This window comes from Anopheles coluzzii, chromosome 2, assembly GCF_943734685.1.
Source record: "Anopheles coluzzii chromosome 2, AcolN3, whole genome shotgun sequence".
NCBI classification, from domain to species: Eukaryota; Metazoa; Arthropoda; class Insecta; order Diptera; family Culicidae; genus Anopheles; species Anopheles coluzzii.
The window spans coordinates 97,765,835-97,783,961 of record NC_064670.1 but is presented as its reverse complement, the minus strand read 5'-3'; the positions used below and the strand labels follow the sequence as shown (position 1 = coordinate 97,783,961).

Below are 18,127 nucleotides of genomic sequence, written 5' to 3'. Positions count from 1 at the left end.
AAAAAACCACCGAAGCTTCGTGTGCGATTTGTCTTAGATTTGTCATTCCAATGGCGGCGGTGGCGAAGGCCGTGCGTTTTCTGTGTTTGCCGATTCGATTGCGTTTGCCGAATTATTTCGGCATCGTAAACAGGTGCGCACGGGATGGAAAGAAAGGAAGCAACAAAAGCAAAAATAAAAGGGAATTGAAGGTGGAAAACGGAGACATCATAACATTGTAAGGACTGCTGCTGTACAACCGGCCCGGGTCTTTGGACTGGTGTGAGCGGAAGAAACGTGAGCTCTATCTCGGACGGATCGAGATCGCTTGTCCTTTCTAAGTAGTTTACCTTACACTGGGGTTCGGTTGGAATGTTTGAAATTCATGACAGCAACAGCAACAGCCGCGACAGCAGGAGTACCAACCGTAGACGGGAAAATGGTATTTAATTTGTGCCTCTCCATGGCGACATCTCCAATTGGTCGTCGGCTAAAGATTGTGTGTTCCTTTCCGTTCCGTTTTTTCTGTTCCTTTTCTTTCGGATTGAGCCGACCCATTGCACGAAGAAAAGTTGCTGTTTCGTGTGGAATTTGTGATTCGTAAAGTTGTTAGTGTTAAAAATTAGGTGAATTGTTTACGTTTCGCATCAAAACGATTGCACAAGCACGGGCGAAAGAATGCCTAGCCTACGGGCTGAAATGGGATAATATTAGCAGAACGATTTGCTTTTATCATGGAGAGGGGCGGGGGGATCCCCCAACCGAACCAGAAGCGGGAGGGATGTAGCTTGTTATAAATCGATTGTTTTTAACAACATAATTGGAGGCTGTTTTTTGTGTGTATAGAACAATTGATTTGAATGATGTTGTAATTTGTCGTTCGGAAAGGAACGACTGCTGAAATGAACGATTTTGCTGTTTTGTTTGCCTAACTTTAGGCGTTTTTAGCTGGCCAATTTTAGTAGCAGCAGGCAATGTATCGATTTGTCAGCCTAAAGTTATGCAATTTGCATTACAAAGGAACCGTTTTCAGCTTCAAAAAACTCGTTTTATGTTTTGTGGGCTTAAAGTGTCATTTAAATTCATTTAAATGGGCAATCTGCACTATTTTGCAAAGTATATTTACTGTTTACTCTTAATTAACAAGACAATCAAGCGTGCAAATGTACTGCGTACTGCTTTATTTTCTTTGTGGAGCAATCTTTTCTCAATAAACCTACCACTATGGACGCACGTTGAACACTCCTGCTGTCCGTATTGACTAACTCTTTGCAAACCCTAATAAGGTTTACTTTAATTGCCTTAGGCCTTAGGTGGACGAGTTAAAAACTTTCTGCATTTCTCATTCGGCACAGCGGCACACCGAACCATGTTCGGATCTCGACAGCGGCAGTGTGTTTGCGTACGTTGATGTTCCTCTTCGAATCATGATCCTCCTTCTCTCACACACTCACCCTTGCAGAGCTAATGCCATCATTCCTGTGCTCACAATGCTGAGCAGAACGATTTTCAATTGCCAGTGGTAGTACGTAGTACGTACACGTACTGGCATCCCATGCCGGCATTATGCCACCTGTGTCCTCGGGCGGGTTAGAGCAAACTGTTTATCCTAGTACGTGTTTGAACGTGCAGGTGCTGATGTGGTTTGCTTCCTGTGCAATCGATGCGACACACACACACACACACAGACACACAGTGAGACAGACGAGCAATGAGCCATGACAGTGGAAATAAATACACTCAGTATATTTTGCCACGGTTATTGGCTGGGATAAGATTTCCGACAGTCGTTTCCTACCAGATTTTCTCATTTCAACGCCACCAGCGCCCTCGCATTTCCTTTCCAGCTTCGATCGATCGTTTGGCAGCACGTGCAATGCTAACCATATTGCCGGAGCGCTGGAGAGTCGTGCAGTGTGTTATGATAACTAATATGAAAAAAAAAAATCCCCCTGAAAGGAAAAGCAAAGTCAATGAGACGGAACTAAAGACGAGGTTCTGTCAATGAACCGAAAGAGAAACATATACGCACACAGAGACACCACTGCTGGGAGTGGATTATGATCCTAATATTCCATTTCCCGGAAGCTTGGGAAATCGATCCCCAGGTGGTACGGTTGGTTTACCTCCCCCTTGCCTGACGTTTTCTTTCCACGGCACGGCTTTCGCAGAGCTCCATCAACCGGCTCGAATTGATTCGTTTGCTGTTGTACGATCTCGGTTAAGGTAAATAATAAGTCTATAATACGCTGTGTACCTGCTGCTGCTAGTTCTGCCCGGAATCGGTCCCCCCCCCCCACACACACACACACACATGCCAACGCAGCAGCATCACGGTTGCGTCACGCATCAAGAGAATCTTCCCAGTTCCCGCTCCAATTTCTTGCTCGTTAGTTCGGGGTTTTTGCTGTTGTAGTTGCTTCTTCTCCGCTCAAGACGTAGTTCCTGGAGTGTGGCACAGATGATCCCGCTTTCCCGTGGCATCCTGTGCTCGCCCAAACAGGTACTTTATCACGTTCGCCAACTGACATTTAGTAACGATTTTCGGTCGGCTGAATTGTTGTTGTTTGCATTGCGTTCAAGCAGACAGTGGAGAGTGCTTCCCGGAACGCAGCACCTTTCCCTGGGTATCGTTATCAGAGGAGTTTTTTCCTCGCAACAACGCACACACACACACACACACACGCACATAAAGGTGCACTCAGAATGTCTCGGAAGCTGTCCATTGGGATGCAAAAAAGAAGAGGAGAAAATACTTTTCCAAAGAACGGCAAAGTCTAGTCGGCATCGTTGATCTATTGGCGGTGGTTTGTTTTCGTTGGCGTTTCAATCTACGCTCTTTTCGCCGTCACTCGAGGACGAGCAGTTACGGGGCACCGCAGCAGCAGCAGCCTTGAACTCGGTTCGGGCGAGGCTCAATCCGGTGCGGGCGGTGTGTGGTAAAATCGAACCTGAGCCGCTGCCGAGATTTATGGCGCGTGCAATGGATTTTTGTTTTCCGATCCCGCGCGCTTATACGGCTCGGAAAAAAGGCATCTGCGGTGCTTCTTTCCCGGTTGGCCCCAAGGATTAAATAGTTCCGTCTCTGGCAGTGTGCGAAAACACTTCGGCGAGTGGTAAAAAGAATGAAAAGAAGCACGCAAAGCCGTACCGCGCAAGGCGGTCTTCTTTCTATCCGCTTCTCTTAGACTCCGGCCGAAAGGAGAAAAAGAAATTTGGAGCCAGCTTTGTGGCTCTACAGTTGGTGGGGAGGGGGTTGGTTTAGTAGGACATCGGTGAACTTTAGAATGTTGTGTGGTGGCGGTTTTTTACCTTCTCTTATTCCTTCTTTGCGTTTGGTTGGAGCATCAGAGCTGCGCTTTCGTTATTTATCAGCCATGAGCAAGAGTAATAGAGCAAATTTTTGGCAAACGAGAGCTTTAGCGCATTTTGCACGGGGATTGGAAAAGCGAAATAAAGAAAAAAAAAGCAAAATGGATGGTGCGTGTTAGGTAGGTGGCTTATGGGCAAAAAAAACGAAAAATAACCTGAGCTACCTTCAAGAATTGTTTCGATAGCTGTGGTTTTTTGATTTGGTATTTTCAACGGTCGTATAACACACCGGTCCGGAGAAATAGGAGCTTCTGCGCTCGGTAAAATTTCTGCCCGATTAACTGCCAGAGCAAGGGTTAAGGGGTTTTTATTGGATTCGAGTAGGATTTTGGCCGTCAGCCTTTTTGACTGGAATCGGTATAAAAAAATTCTGGGCGCGGTTGGATAATGTGAGGATGAAAAAGCAGAACCGTTTCCAGTAAGCTTTGAACGCTGGCTTGAGATGGTATATATATATTTTTGAGTTCTATTCGTTTATTTTAGCAAATTTAGAAATGTTTTGAATACCTGGGAAACTGAAGGGTTTGTACTTTTTTGTTATTTAATATCCATCGTGAACGACCATACATCTTATTTATTAGATTTAATTTGTGATATTTGCATGTAACAATTCACTGAACGCCTAAAGGTATGCAAATGGCATTCAAATGCAACGTTTTTGTAATTATAACGACTTGCCAGGTCGCATTGCTTTGTTTTCAGTGTGCAAAAAATATATCAAAAATATAAACTTTCAAAATGAAGCCACCTAAGCATTTTGAAATTATTAAAAAAATATTTTCTTAAAATGTTGCATACCTTTAGGCGCTTTTCGCTTAATGCAATTGGGCATTAGATTGTACATTGTTTCTCTTCCCTTCGACTTACTCCCAACTCTTTGCGGAAACTTTTCCAGAATTCACATTTATGTTAAAGTGTTCTGATTCATTTTGCTTGTAGTTTTCCCCTTCGCATTTCTGCTCTGAATTTTTATTATAAAATGGATATGAATCATGCCCACAACCAATCATAAATTCAACATTTATTTTAACTTTGTTTTAAATCAAAAATTTCACCTTCTTCCACTTTCTCATGGGAGGTTAGGTGTCTTGCGCTGGGATAAAAACCAGAAACCCTTTCAGGAATGCATTTTTACAGGTGCATTTCTTACCTGTTCGTGCGGTGATATAGGTGTTTCCACCTTTTCCAAAGTGCACTTATCGAATTACAAATTCCATTCCTTCAGTATTTTATTAACATCGATGTTTTGCTCTCTCTCTCTTTCTTTTACTATCTTACAGCTTTGGACTGGTATCGTTCGGGCTGGTGTTTGTGGTGGAACGGCTCGGCGGCATCCTGCAGGCCACCCTGACGCTGAACGGGCTGATCGGTGGCGTCACGCTCGGACTGTTCAGTCTGGGAATATTCTTCCGCCGTGCAAACAGTAAGGTACGTGAAGCAGCTGTGTAGCGAGTGTATGGATTATGTGCAAAGTGGATTAGCAACGCAATTGAAACAAAACAAAAACACATTGCGGAGCATGTTTGCAGCGAGTGATGTGAGATGAGACAGTTTGTTGTTTTTCGAGTTTCTGTAACAGCTAAATGAGTTTGCAATGGTCGACGGGGGGAATAAACCGGTTGGATAATAATTACAGCAAAATAATGAGCCTAGCTTTTGTTTGGCATTAGCTGCCACACCGGGCCAGGATAGCAGCAACGGGCCGCTTGCACGGTGTCGCTCGAGCGTATCCGCCTCTCCATTCCCTTTGTCAACTTCGCGGGCCCTTAAACGTCTTAGGCTTTGGTAAGCGCGGCGTTTACAAATGCTTTTCACGCTCGGAAGGCGACAAAATTGAATTGAAACTCAATTTAAGTTGTTTAGCAGCGTGCTGCAAACACCCGCCACGCATACACACGGGGTCCATGTGATGACGCCACTTGACAGTGGGAGAAAAGGAGAGAAAGTGTCCGGAATACCGTTCTGCGTGCCTAATTCGTGCAATATGATTATGGGTGGTTGGCGCGCCATCTCATCCGACCCATCACCCCTCCCATTTGGTACCTTACTCGCCGCGTGTGTGTGCGCAAGTGATTACGCACAACACGGCACAGGATTAGATGGTAAACAGTGGCACATTGGGCGGGGAGGCCCGCCGTAGGGAAGACCGACGACGCAAAGCTGAACGAAAAACATTCCACTTTATCCGATTAATCTCATTGAAGTGAAGTTAAATGAGCTTTTTATTGTGTCCCCGGTGTTCCGGTTCCGGCTGGCTGGTTGGCGCACACATACATGGGCCTGTGAGGGTGGGGGATTTTTTTTGTTGGACACACACACCCAGAGACTCGAGTGGTTGGTTGCTTGTACGCATAAAATCGCTAGAAGATGGTCCTTATCCTTCTCGTCGAGTTGTCGCATTGTCGGTGGGGTCGGTGGGTGTGTGTGTGTTTCCTTCCTTCTCCATCCTGTCAGTGCCATCCGTCGCGTCAACATGAGCGATGGTGCTGGCGGTGGTTGGGGTTGAGGATGGCAGCATAAAATCTCATCGTCAACACACGCGCGACCTCGGGGACGATGTGTGACAATGAGGGCTGCGTTGCTGTTGATTCGGGCGATGGGCAAATGATGATGATGATGAGGATCATCGCCGCTTACTGATGATGTTGATGTTGATCAAGACGTCCTTGGCTTCATCGTCGCGCTCGCATCGCAGCTTATCGAGGTGAGGTGTAAATGGGAAAGAAATGACGCATTTCTCCTGCAGGCACACTCGGAATAACCTCCCACAGGTTTGGAGGGGGGAGAAAGCAAAAAGGACGCACAAAGATGAATGAAAGTCCCATACCCGTGTTGGTGCCGTTGGTCGATGAGCGCATGAGGAGTAATGAGTTTTTTTTTTGGTATTTTTTCCCTCTTTCACTGCCTGCCCCTTCAAGTGGGGCGAGTGGAAATTGAAAATATGAAAATTTGATTACCTGTTAATATACCGTGTTTTGTGGCGCATTCGCTACAAGATGAGCTTATTATATGGGATTAGTTCTAAAGCGGTACGAGCAGCTCTTGTCGTTTGGGCAAAAAGAAGGAACCGGGGGACGAACTAAACGTGGTCGAGCGAGAGGAGTTTCGATGCTGTAAATCGATGGTGGTGGTAGTGGTTCTTGAGCACTGCTGACAGGGATGGCCAAGTCCAGGTCCCCGAGAAAAGTGGAAGGAGGTTAGTTACACTACCAAAAAGATGCTTTCGCTGTGCATGGGTTTTGCCTTGCGGTTTTGTCCAGAGACCGTTGTGGTAAACAGCTTTCCTCGAGAGCTTTCAAGCGTTTGAGAGTGGTCGTTTTATAGTGTGGCGTTTGTATGATGCGAAAGCATGATGGGATATGGTGCTTGAGCTGTAATCAAAGATATTAAAAATCCATTCTTCCCATGAGATGCATATGCAAACCACTTTTGTGGTAATTTTGGTTGCGAGAATTGAACCACCCTCGTCTTGAATTTCCCTAGGGGTTGTATTTTGTTGTAAATTCGTTTAATAAATGCTTTAAAATTGCTTTCCATTAACTTCTTCTCCCTTTATTTATTTTAAACATTTTTCTCTTTTCAATCGTCTCTTTTCTAATCAGGGTGCAATGATCGGTGGAATTGTTTCGCTGGTACTGGTCATAGCGGTCGGTGTGCTGGCACAGCTGAACAACGAACCGACGGCACCATTGCCGTCCTCGGTCGAAGGTTGCAACGCGACGCTATCGCTCGACGGTCGGCTACACTCGGGCGGCTTTGCGTACGACATCGAACCTGCCGATGGTGCAGTTAGTCTAGCGCTGCAGCATCACGTCGATGATGGAACGGTCACACATCTGCTGTCCATCGCCACGAAGGATGGCTGGAATGGACAGCGAATGGAGCAAAATTTCTACCGGTAAGTTATTTTTCCACTATTCCGCTGTTTTCAGATTCTGATATTTTCTGATATTTATATTCTGATGAAAACTGATATTTTCGCATAAAAGTAGTGAAATTGTTGGGCCATCGGTGTGTGAGTGTGTGTTTTTCTCTCTCGTTAAAATAGATGAACTTCAAATCAATTTGCTCTCTTCTGCCAATTTTCACTGCCCCCGCCCGGCTTCTCCGTACGGCGAAAATGCCAATTACATTATTGCACTTGCCCCAACGATCCACTAGCTGCGTGGAATGGACTGTGGAATGGAGCAACTAGTTAAAAACTGCACCGACAAACAATTAATACTTTGTTCGGTTTTGTTTCATTTTGCGCAGTTTCAATTACAAATCTGGTAATATTGCACCGCAGCTGCTGCTTTCGTGCTGCTTTATAGCAAAACAAATTAAAAAGTGTGCAAATTGAAACGAACGCTTCAATCGGTTGATTTGATGAACACCGCGTGCATATGGGTTCGTGCTTACGTCCGGTTCCGGTGATTGGTTTAAACTGATCAGGTTCGTTTTAATTTGAAGTTTGGAATGATTTTTTTTTTCAGGAGTAAAAGTTTGGAATGAAAGTTTTTAAAAGCTTTTGAAAACTGACCAGCAAATGGTAATTTGATATGCAGATTGCCTACATTTGGGCGGTGCTATAAAATCTCTAGCAGTTTAACACTATGAGCCTGAAAGTATGCAATCTGCACAAAATATGTCACTATTTTGCATTCACTGAGGCGGTATCGATTGTACTGACATTAAGTTTGCTGTTTGCTTAGGATTCTTCACAATCCTCAGTGGAAAAATTAACCCATCCAGATTGTAAATTCCCATTCCCTTCAGGTAAACTCACGCCTCAAATCTATAAAAACGAAAAAAAAAAAAAAACGTAACAACCTTCAACTCTTTGCGTTAAGAACTTTCAACAATCACCGAGTGAGTAGAGTGGCTCAAGAAATGCAAACAGAATGCAGAATCGCATACAGCACCGAGTAGCTTTTCGAGAGGCGACGATGGGGGACGATGCAACAAAAAATAAAGTGAGAAAAAAAGCTTCACCCGGGGGGGGGGGGGGTGGATCCGTTACCGCAGCCGGCCTTATTTACATTGGGGGGCCAGGGGTATCAGCCAACTCAAAATGAAGATAGCGCCGATAGTAGGGCAAAGAGAGTGAGAGTTTGGACCCAGGAAAAGGTGTCCGGTGTGCCAGGTGGAAACGAAAGTTAATTGAGAGTAAACACGAAACCAGCGTGTCGAGTTTTTTGCTGTTCCTTCTTTCTTAGCATTAGCGTGTCGTGGTTTTTGGTTCCGTGTAGTTTTTAGTCCTGCGAGACCTGTCAGCAGCTGCCAGCTGCGAAGGGGGAGCAGCTGAAGCCAAGACAGCGGGGGGCTTGTTTGCTTGGCTCGATAGCGTTTCTGTAGCGCAGCGATCGCTTGCAGCCTGATGCAGGTGTGAACTGCAACAGCAAAGGAAAACAGAGAGGAAAGCATTGGAAGCGTGGTATCGATCGAAGTTGGAAAATACTTCAGCGAAGGGCAAATGCGGCACAAATGAAATGGAATCGCTGTGTTCACCGTGGCAGAGACTTTCTTTTAGTTCGAATAACCCAACACAATCTCGGAACTGGCAAACACACACACTGGGAAATGGTGAAGGCAGTAGTAGCATCAACATTGGAATCGATCAGCTTAACTTTGCAACAATCATAATGGAGCGGTGAAAAATAAATTGAAAATAGCTGATATTAGCTGATTTCTGCTACACAGACAGTTTCTATATGTACAACGGTTAAACTAACCGTTTCCTTTGTCGCTTTCCATCGTTACAGACTTGCCAGTGAAGATGCTGCATCCTCGGACGCTTCCAGCGATGTGTCAATGCTATCCACTACCACCAGACAGGAAGACGGTTCATCATCCTGGTTCGCCTCCGTCTACCAGATCAGCTACATGTGGTACAGTTGCCTCGGCACACTGCTGACGGTGATCCTGGGCTTGCTTGTTTCGCTACTCACCTCGGACGAACCGTCGTTCGGCAGCTGCTTCAGCCGATCCACCACCGCCACCGAGTCGGAGCTACCGACCACCGACGCTAACCCGTCCGCATCCTCCAAGAAGGACTCCCTCCAATGCGTCGTTGTGAGTGGCGGCGAGGGAAAGCGTACCACCGCGGCCAAGCTGAGCGTCGGTTCGATGGCCCCGCTAGCGCTGATGATGCGCACCTCGGTAAAGCTCACGCCGGCAGGTGGCGCCCGACCGCTGGAGAACGACGCCAGTATCGGCTCGAGCCAGGCAAGCATCTACTCCCTCGGCCAGCAAACGGTTACCTCCGAGCTGGATGGATCGTCCGCGGAGGAGGAGCGCAGTGGGCTGGACCGTAGCGTGAGCAGCATTCCCCCGACGCAATCGCCGATGAGGGTGGAAACGGAACGATTTTAATTATGAATTTTGCTGCAAGTCTCCATTTCCTTTTGCAAAGAAAATTGCATCCCGATAAGGTTGGGCGCGGACAAGGGCACAGGAGGCCAGGGCGAGATAGCTCGTTTGCTGTACAATCCTTTTTTTTTGCATCCCGGGAAAGGAAATGAGATCGTACCGGGAACGTCATCTACCGCCCCCCGCCCAATCGCGGAGAGGCATTCAATCGTGCTCGAAATCACATTGGTTCATGTATGTTTTGGTAATAAGTGAAGAGTCTAGTGCACGTGTTGCTTCTGCTACTGGCTAGTGCTAGGAGCGAGTGTCATTGGTACTTGATGATTCGGTGCTCGAGATACGGTTATTATGTGTCCATTATCGGGCATGAAAGTTGTTTGTTTATTATGCACTACACCGATGTGGCACACACACACACACACAACCACACACAGTATTTATATTTATAGCGTCTTGATGTTATGCTCCTCCTGAACCGAAAACGGGGGTGCTATAGAGTAGGAACATGTTTAGCACGTACGTGTGCTGATGGAGAGGTTTGAATCTGCAGCTTGTTGTTTGGTAGCTTTAGAAACGCTTTCTAGCATGTAGAGGTAGTGGCAAGGTTTGGAGGTGCATACTTTCAGGCGGAAATAAAACACCGGCCAATGCCGGATATTTGTTTTTGAAAAGCGAACCCCGAACGGCAAGCCCCGATGTGAAGCTGATTGAGCGTTTAATTAAGCTTTTTCGTTAGGTTGTGCAGCTTTCTACTCCCCCCCCCCCCCCTTTCCAAAGTTCGGTCCGTTGATTCGTGCTGCACTGAAGCTCATTCAATCGAAAGAAATGCATTCGTTTGCACTGCACTGCTGATGCTAATATCCGGGCGCACCGTTTTCGAAAGCACCGGAATATGGAAAAGGAATGAGCAAAGGGAACAGCTCCAGCTCCAGTTCCAGCTCCAATGTAACGAAATGACGCTCGGTGTACATTTATCATGCCAGCCAATCAGCGAGTAAGATGGTAAGATAGTTTAATCAGCCGACTCGATGGTGTAATTGATTCATGATCGTTTTCTTCCATCCGGTTGAATTAATTTGGTGCGCTGTTTTTTTCTCTCTTTATTTCTCTGTCTCTCGTTTCAATCCAATCGCAGGTGAAATGACAAACCGTTTAGTCGTTGACAGATGGTTAATCCATCCGCTTGCTTGTTTAGTCGGTGTCGGTCTTACAAGTTTTTGGTACAAAAATCGTCTTAATACGCTACAAATCCACCATCTGAGAACATGTTTAAGCTTCTGCTTGTCACTGATTTGCAATTTATTACGGTTCATGTCACTGGAAAAGCTTACTTTCGACGGGAGAGCCTCAATTAGATTAGTTTTTACTCATTTGGTGAGCAGTACGGTTCGAGCAAACGATTGATTGTTCCATCACGACAGGACCTGTGTGCAATCAATCAGCAAAACATTGGAATGGCAAAAAAAAACAAAAGCTGGAACCTGTCAACCTTCCTGTCAGACGGTTTGTATCGTGCAATGAATAGCAATCATTTCTTTTCATTATTTATTGATGCGGAACGAGCGACGGAAAGGGTACGGCAAGGATGACTGCTCCTAGTGACACTATCGCACAACTTGCGGATTCTTTTAGATTGAAAATAATAGCTTTGTTTTCTCTATTTTGTTTTGTGCTGCTCGGTACGATTGAGCCTTGCATCGTTTGCAGGATGTTAGTATTTATGATTGGCTTACTGGTGGTTGACAAAGCACCGCAAGAGCTTGTTAGAGCTTTTAGAATAGGAAAATGGTTAGAGTACGTGGTTGTTAGCGTGGTACAAACTAGTAGACGGTAGGCATTGTATACTGCTTGGCCTTACGTGCTCTGTCGGTAGATATTAATTGATTCTTGGAGATTGGTTCTACGTCAGATGAATGTCATGTTTGTAGAGGCAACGGAGTATTCAGTTCAATTGTATCTGAATGATGCGACAGTTTCAAACACTCCTTTTAGTGTACGCTACCTCAGCTATTGCACAGGAACTAGAAATTTAAATTCATTCAATCATTGAGACTACGGATCTTTTTTATTGTTAAATGTAATGTATCGTGGGTTACTCTCAGTGATACGGGATTTATTACCTTTCTATCTTTCGCCAAAGCGCCTGAAGGTCTTCTTCTTCTTCTTCTTTGGCTCAACAACCGTTGTCGGTCAAGGCCTGCCTTTATCTCTTGTGGGCTTGGCTTTCAGTGACTAATTGATTTCCCCCCATAGCAGGATAGTCAATCCTACGTATTACGGCACGGTCTATTTGGGGCTTGAACCCATGACGGGCATGTTGTTAAGTCGTACGAGTTGACGACTGTGCTACGAGACCCGCCTGAAGGTATGCAATTGAATTATTTGCTTCATGTGCTTGTACTAGTTTTGTGGGGACTGCAATGATAGCCCGCAAAACGATTTTTAATTAAATGTATACCACTTTATTCGTAAAATAACTTATGATATATGCTACGTTGGCAAATTTACCATTTTTTTCCAATACTAAGTGGGCTTAGAAAATAATGTTCTTACGAAATGAGTTGCAACAGTTACATACATTTTGGCGTTTTTCTAAAATAGCTTTCGAAAAGCAATTGAAAACGCCTGAAGGTAGGCAATGCATACAACAATATTGAAATATCCAGTATAGTGATTTTTATTATCTTTAGAACAACAACTAAATGAATGAAATTTAGTGGAACCTAATATTTCTGTGAAAAAAATCTTGATATAGCCATCATTTAGTGAAGGGAATTCACAGTAATTTTGTAGCAGCAGTACACAGCAAACGCTCTACATGTGTAAACCAAAAACATGCAAAACCTCAACAATTTATGCTTCTTTTCTCTGGATGCAAAAAAAGAAAAACAAAAGTTCTGTTTTAAGAAACACCATCGTAACATTGCATTCCTGTACCACTTTCTCAGTCGAATCCCTGCTGGCAGGCTGGAAAAAGACCCACAGCAATGTGTTGCAACCTGTACCCGGTACTTTGCACATACCCTTACACGCCGAGTGTGTTGTTGCTAAAATACACGCTTTCGGTGGACTAAAGTTGTGTAAAGAGACAGCTTCATGTCATCGGCAAATGCAGAGGCACACCAACTGTGGGAGCAGTGTTTTTGAAACATCTTTCCCGGAAAGAAACATGAGCACATATGGGCTGGTACGTAATCCGTTTCCGGTGAATGTATTCCACTGTCCAAGTGTGTGTGAGCGGGCGTGAGCACGCGCGTGTGTGTGTGGGTTGTATTTTTTCAAAAGCCCATGGAAAGTGTTTGTTTGCATGTGGGTTGCGGCTTGTTCGGTGTTTTACGGCTGGTAAATATTCTCGCAAAGTCAAATTTCCCCCGCTTTTCGCCAGCGTCGTGAACGCAATGCAGAAAGTTTGAAACAAAGTGCAAAGTCTGAAGGCAGACAACATGACAGTGAACGAATTTTCAGCTCCAGTTTGGGTGATGATAGTGGAGTGGAGCGTGGGACAGTTTGGCCGGGAGTTTGGCGCACTGATCGTTGGCTCAAGATTGTGGCAGGTCTTTGCTTTCAGCACTTGTGCACCCGAGCACATGACACGGGCTATCGAACTGGTGCAAAATGTTACCAAGGCCATTTTAGTGAGCGGCAAGAAGAGGTTTTGCTGTGTTTTTTTTTTAATATTTTTATTTGCTACTAGTTTCGTTTTTGTTTCGTTTGTTTCCGTTTTTGCACTGCTCTCTGTGCGTCCCGTTTTCTTAATCGGACACTGGACGAACCCGTACCCGGACGCAAAAAGGGTAAAGTTTTTCACTTTTCTTTTCCCATTCATGCTTCACTTCGGTGAGCGGAAAACTTTTCGCGCCAGCACACTCTTGAGCGGACCTTGTCGTGAAATTTGCAAATTGCACACACAAAAAACTGAGCGCAACACACTACTCGGCTTGGCTCGGAACGCCCGAGTTGTGCAACAAAGTCGTAAAAAGTGAGTTGTCAAATGTTGCCTTCTGCATTTTGATAAGCCAAAGCAATGGCGTGGGTTGGGGTTGAAACTGTGGCTGAAGAAAGCGGCCAAACAAGGGCCGTCACACAATGTGTCACTCGCTCTGTGTGGGAAGCTTGGAAATGTAGGTCGAATTTTTATCGCTTCAAACTTCTTGGCAATGCGTTGATGGGATCCTATCAAAAGATTCTGGTGACGTGGCAATGGTGTTAATTTAAAATGTTTTTAAACGTGGATGATGATCGAATCTCCTCGTTCGTGTATAACCATGGCTTATGCTTGGGCTGGAAATTAATTTAATTGTTATGGAATAAATGTGATAAATGGGCAGTACAGTAATTTTACACAATGAAAAATCTGAAGAAAAAATAAACATTCAAATGTGACAACATTTCCTGTTGAATGGTTTAAATTTATGAACAATCCACAAAAAGCCCCCGGACACTAATTCATGTTTGATTGAGCTGTTGATTGAAATAATTTTTCTCTCTCCCACACACACACACACACACACACAGACAAGCACAATCACCCCTTATCAATAGTGACAAGGGAGGCGTGTGTGTGCCGCTACGCCTTTCATTCTCCATTCATCAATCAATTAAAATCCCATTCTCGATATTGTGAATAAGCGGCGTGTGGATAAGCGGAGAACAGGCAGCAAATTTGAAACGGAATGTGTAAATCGTGATTGTTATAATAAATCAATCAAATACTATTTGATTTGACGAAAGAGTGGGACGGTTCTTTTTTTTGATAAAAAAACGGGCATTGTTGAGTGGTTTGCATAGGTTTGCCAGTTATGATTAGTATCGCTCGCTCGTTTTCATATGTTATTTGTACAGCGTGACCGTTCCTTTAATAAATTTCCTTTAAAATAATTAAAAAGCTGATTCAGCGTTGTAAAAATAACTGAAAATAATCACAACAAATGAAATACTGTTCAGAGTGATACAGTCCTTGGTAATCTGTTGTAGATTAAAGAAGAAAATAAGAATTTCGTGGTAAATTCAGCTCTAAGCTCAGGATATTTTTAACCTTTTTTTGGGTTGATAATTTAGTTGTTGCTGCGTCATTACATTAAAAATTGCTCTCAAAATCATTAACTAGCGTTGCGTTACAAAAATGAGCACGCTGCGCAATTGAACATTGCACTCCCAAACAACTGTCGATCGATTTTTGATACACGAAACCAATATGGTATGGTCAAAACCAGTTGATGGAATGGTCCCGCAGATTAGTGTTTACTTTTCGTGGTTTTTCTGGACCAATGCGTCCCACTGCTGTCGCTGCCATAGCATCATTTCACTAATGTTTTTTCTATTTATACCACAACTCGATTGTGCAAAAACGCTTTCCTCACTCCCGGTGTGCGGTTTGCATTGCTACCGTGTTTATCGAGGCTGGCATTATAGGGTTTTCTGTGTATTCTTTAGCGCACCACACAAATTCACACAATAGTTTCACTGTGGTTTCGGCTTCCAAAGGGCCTCCCACCAACGGGGTTGATGCAACGAACGATGCTTCAGTGCAGGTTTTGTTTGAACTCATCAAGTACGCGCACGCTGCATGTGTGCATGGAATGAGAAAGGAGCAAAATCAAAACGAAGTGCAAAACGGGATTTTGATACACTCACGTGCGCGCTGTTGCCGGTGGAAATCGGTTAATCATCGGTGCGGTGAGTAAATATTAGCACTGCAATTGGTTGGTAATGAGCGATGGAATTCGGAATTTCAGTGGTGGGTTTTTTGGGGTATGATATTGATTGAACCAAGTGTATAGGTTACAAACTCATTCGTCACTGCTTTGAGTGGTATTAAATTAACGATATATTAGCTTTCGATTGCGCCTAAATGTAGGCAATGCTGCGTTGGTGAGTAGCTTTGGCTCGATGGTCATCAATTACATGTTCTGCACATACAATAGCTTCAAAACGCTAGTGTTTATGTATTTTTATTGGTTATTTTTAATTTGCATTGCACAAATTGCCAATTTTACTATCTGCTTCTTCGTTTTGTTGTCCTGACTACCAAAAAAAAAAGACGTTACAAATATTTAAATAAAAAAGCAAAAATTGATAAATTAATTAGGTTCGTGTTGATTGCAATGTGCATTTTGAATCTACATACATCAAATTGCATAGCAGCACACACACACACACTGTTCAACCAAGCGGCACTACCACTTCATCTCGTTACTATCTTGATCTAACGCTTGTCTGGGTCCACTTGGCCATCTTAATACATGCCTCTTGTTCGCTATTTGACTCCACTCGACTTCTCACCGCTCTCTCTCTCTCTTGCTGCCTCGCTCCCTCTTACTTTCCAACTTCATTCACATCCGCTGCCACCAAAAAACGAACCGGAGCCTTTTTCGACGGGGTAGATTTTCAGTTTTGCTGAAATAATTTCCATGATTTATGACCGGGCTGTAAATCAGCCCTTCCCGAGAGCATCGTCGACACTCGTCAAGGCTTCGACAGCCCCGGATGATCCGTCGTCTAGTGTTCTACTCCTTTACTGCTGCTGTTACTGCTACTACTTCTGGTTCTGCTGGCTGAGCTGGTACGTTGTTTGCGAGGGAAATCGTTAGTCAAACATAAATCTTCATCGCTAGCATCCCGCTCCAGCACGTTCGCGTGGGGGAAAAAGCTCACCCACTCCCAACCAGCCAAGGGTTGCCAGTAGAGCAGCTTGGAAAGCGAGGGGAGCTCCTTGATTTTGGATGAGCACTCAAGGGAGTTTCCAGTTGATTCCCGTTGTTTTTCCCCATTCCCACGAGCCAACTGGGCTGGTAAAATCCGGCAACGGTGGTGCAAGTTTTTAGCACTCTCCTTGCCCCATTGAAAAGGGTCAGCGTCGGTCGATGGAAAGGGGTGGTAAAGGACTCGCGGCAAGGGCTGTTTATGACGGCTAGCTTCACACATGTGGACACTGCAAATGACGATCGATCGGCATGCCTTGCTGGGTAGGGAACGGTTGGCTACTTTTGCAGTGAAAACTTGTTTCCCTGTTGAAAAGAAGGGCTCGCCAAAAAATGATAGATTCGGATTTAATCTCACTTGACTGAGCAAATAAAGGCAACAGCAAGTAAGGCGTGTGTTGTTGGCGTAAAGATGGAATAGGATGAGCTCTTTGGCAGTATTAAAAAACAAGGTTTAAGATGAAAAACTATGGAGAAGAAGGTTACATTTTATTCTATCCGCATCAAACTTCGGATTCATATTTTATAATAAAGAAGTTCACATTAATAATAGAATAACATGGCTCAATTGGGAGATAATGTAGGTGTTAAAATGTGTTATTACATTAATGGGAGACCATGCAAGATAATTATTGTACTTTTGTATTATTACAGCGACATTACAGGTCAAAGGTTGTTGAGCCCCTAGATGTATGCAATATATGTTATTTGCTTGATATTTAGTTTCAATCTCTTTGCAACGCAGGAAATACGTATTAACATTTGTATTTTTGCTAGATTGAAGCAATTGCATGAATGATTCTACAATGTATGAACTGATTGCTACAACTGTATCATAAATAGCAGTAAACTCATGAATTATGACACTTACTGTCTGAGTAATCATTGCGAAGCGCTCTCAATCGAAACAATCACAATCTGTTGTGTCTTTTTCGTTAGAACACCATCTCAACTGCCTGCCATTCGAGTGCGTCGTTACACTGTACTGTGCTCCGACGGCAGATGCAGCTGAGAATAATGTGCAACAAATTGACACCCTTTTCTGTGTCGCCGGGGGCGAGAGCGCATCGAGTGATGGCGGCTAGAGAGAGAGAGTTTTACCTGAATGCCTACGCTTGCGGACGCTGTGCCAACGGTCCAATTATGATTGAGCATCGTCAACATCTTGGCCTAGAAAGCCCGGTATCGGGAAGTGTATTTTGTTCTCCTGCCACCCACCTTTCCCTTGCCCCTCATCCTCCACCCTTAGGTATGGCTGGAGGAGTGATAACAGGGTCATGAATTTTCCAATTCACGTCCAACACGGGTCGGGTGAATCGGTGTTGCACCACTTCCAAAGGTTTGTACGTGTGCGTCTATGTGTGTGTGTGTGTGTGTGTGTGTGATGGTGTCCAAGCGTACTTAACTTTGCCACGCTACGGCACCGGTAGACTACACTTACCGGTACCGTATGACGTCCTGACACGCCGTGTCAAGTATTGTTATGAATTTGATAACGATGTCATTAGGAAAAGGATCACGTTTATTACTTGCATAGCTAATGAGAATCGGTTCCGCGAGTGAGGTGAGTCGATGGTGGCGAAACCGGCGGTAACGTCGGTGCACCGAAGAATGACCCCATTATGCTTGACACACACACACAGGATAGAACGAGAAGGCATCGTACGGGTTGAGTGTTCAGTGAGCGGGGAGTAGGTTGAGATTTTCTGGACAAGTTGTGCATG

General features: G+C 44.5%; 2 protein-coding genes across 7 annotated transcripts in view; both read left to right on the top strand.

Annotated features, from left to right (window-relative positions):
- LOC120950299 (sodium-coupled monocarboxylate transporter 1) overlaps nt 1-10,378 on the top strand; it is a 51,446-nt gene extending 41,068 nt beyond the window's left edge. For all 6 annotated transcript variants that reach the window (XM_040368232.2, XM_040368231.2, XM_049605376.1 and 3 more), the window contains 3 exons: nt 4,632-4,779; nt 6,954-7,249; nt 9,096-10,378. In XM_040368232.2, the coding sequence (XP_040224166.2) occupies nt 4,632-4,779; nt 6,954-7,249; nt 9,096-9,705 (1,054 nt within the window). In that variant the 3' untranslated portion in view covers nt 9,706-10,378. The remainder of the gene's footprint in view (nt 1-4,631; nt 4,780-6,953; nt 7,250-9,095) is intronic.
- The window catches only part of LOC120951699 (uncharacterized), a 281,600-nt gene that overhangs the window by 11,828 nt on the left and 251,645 nt on the right, over nt 1-18,127 (top strand). The window lies entirely within an intron of this gene.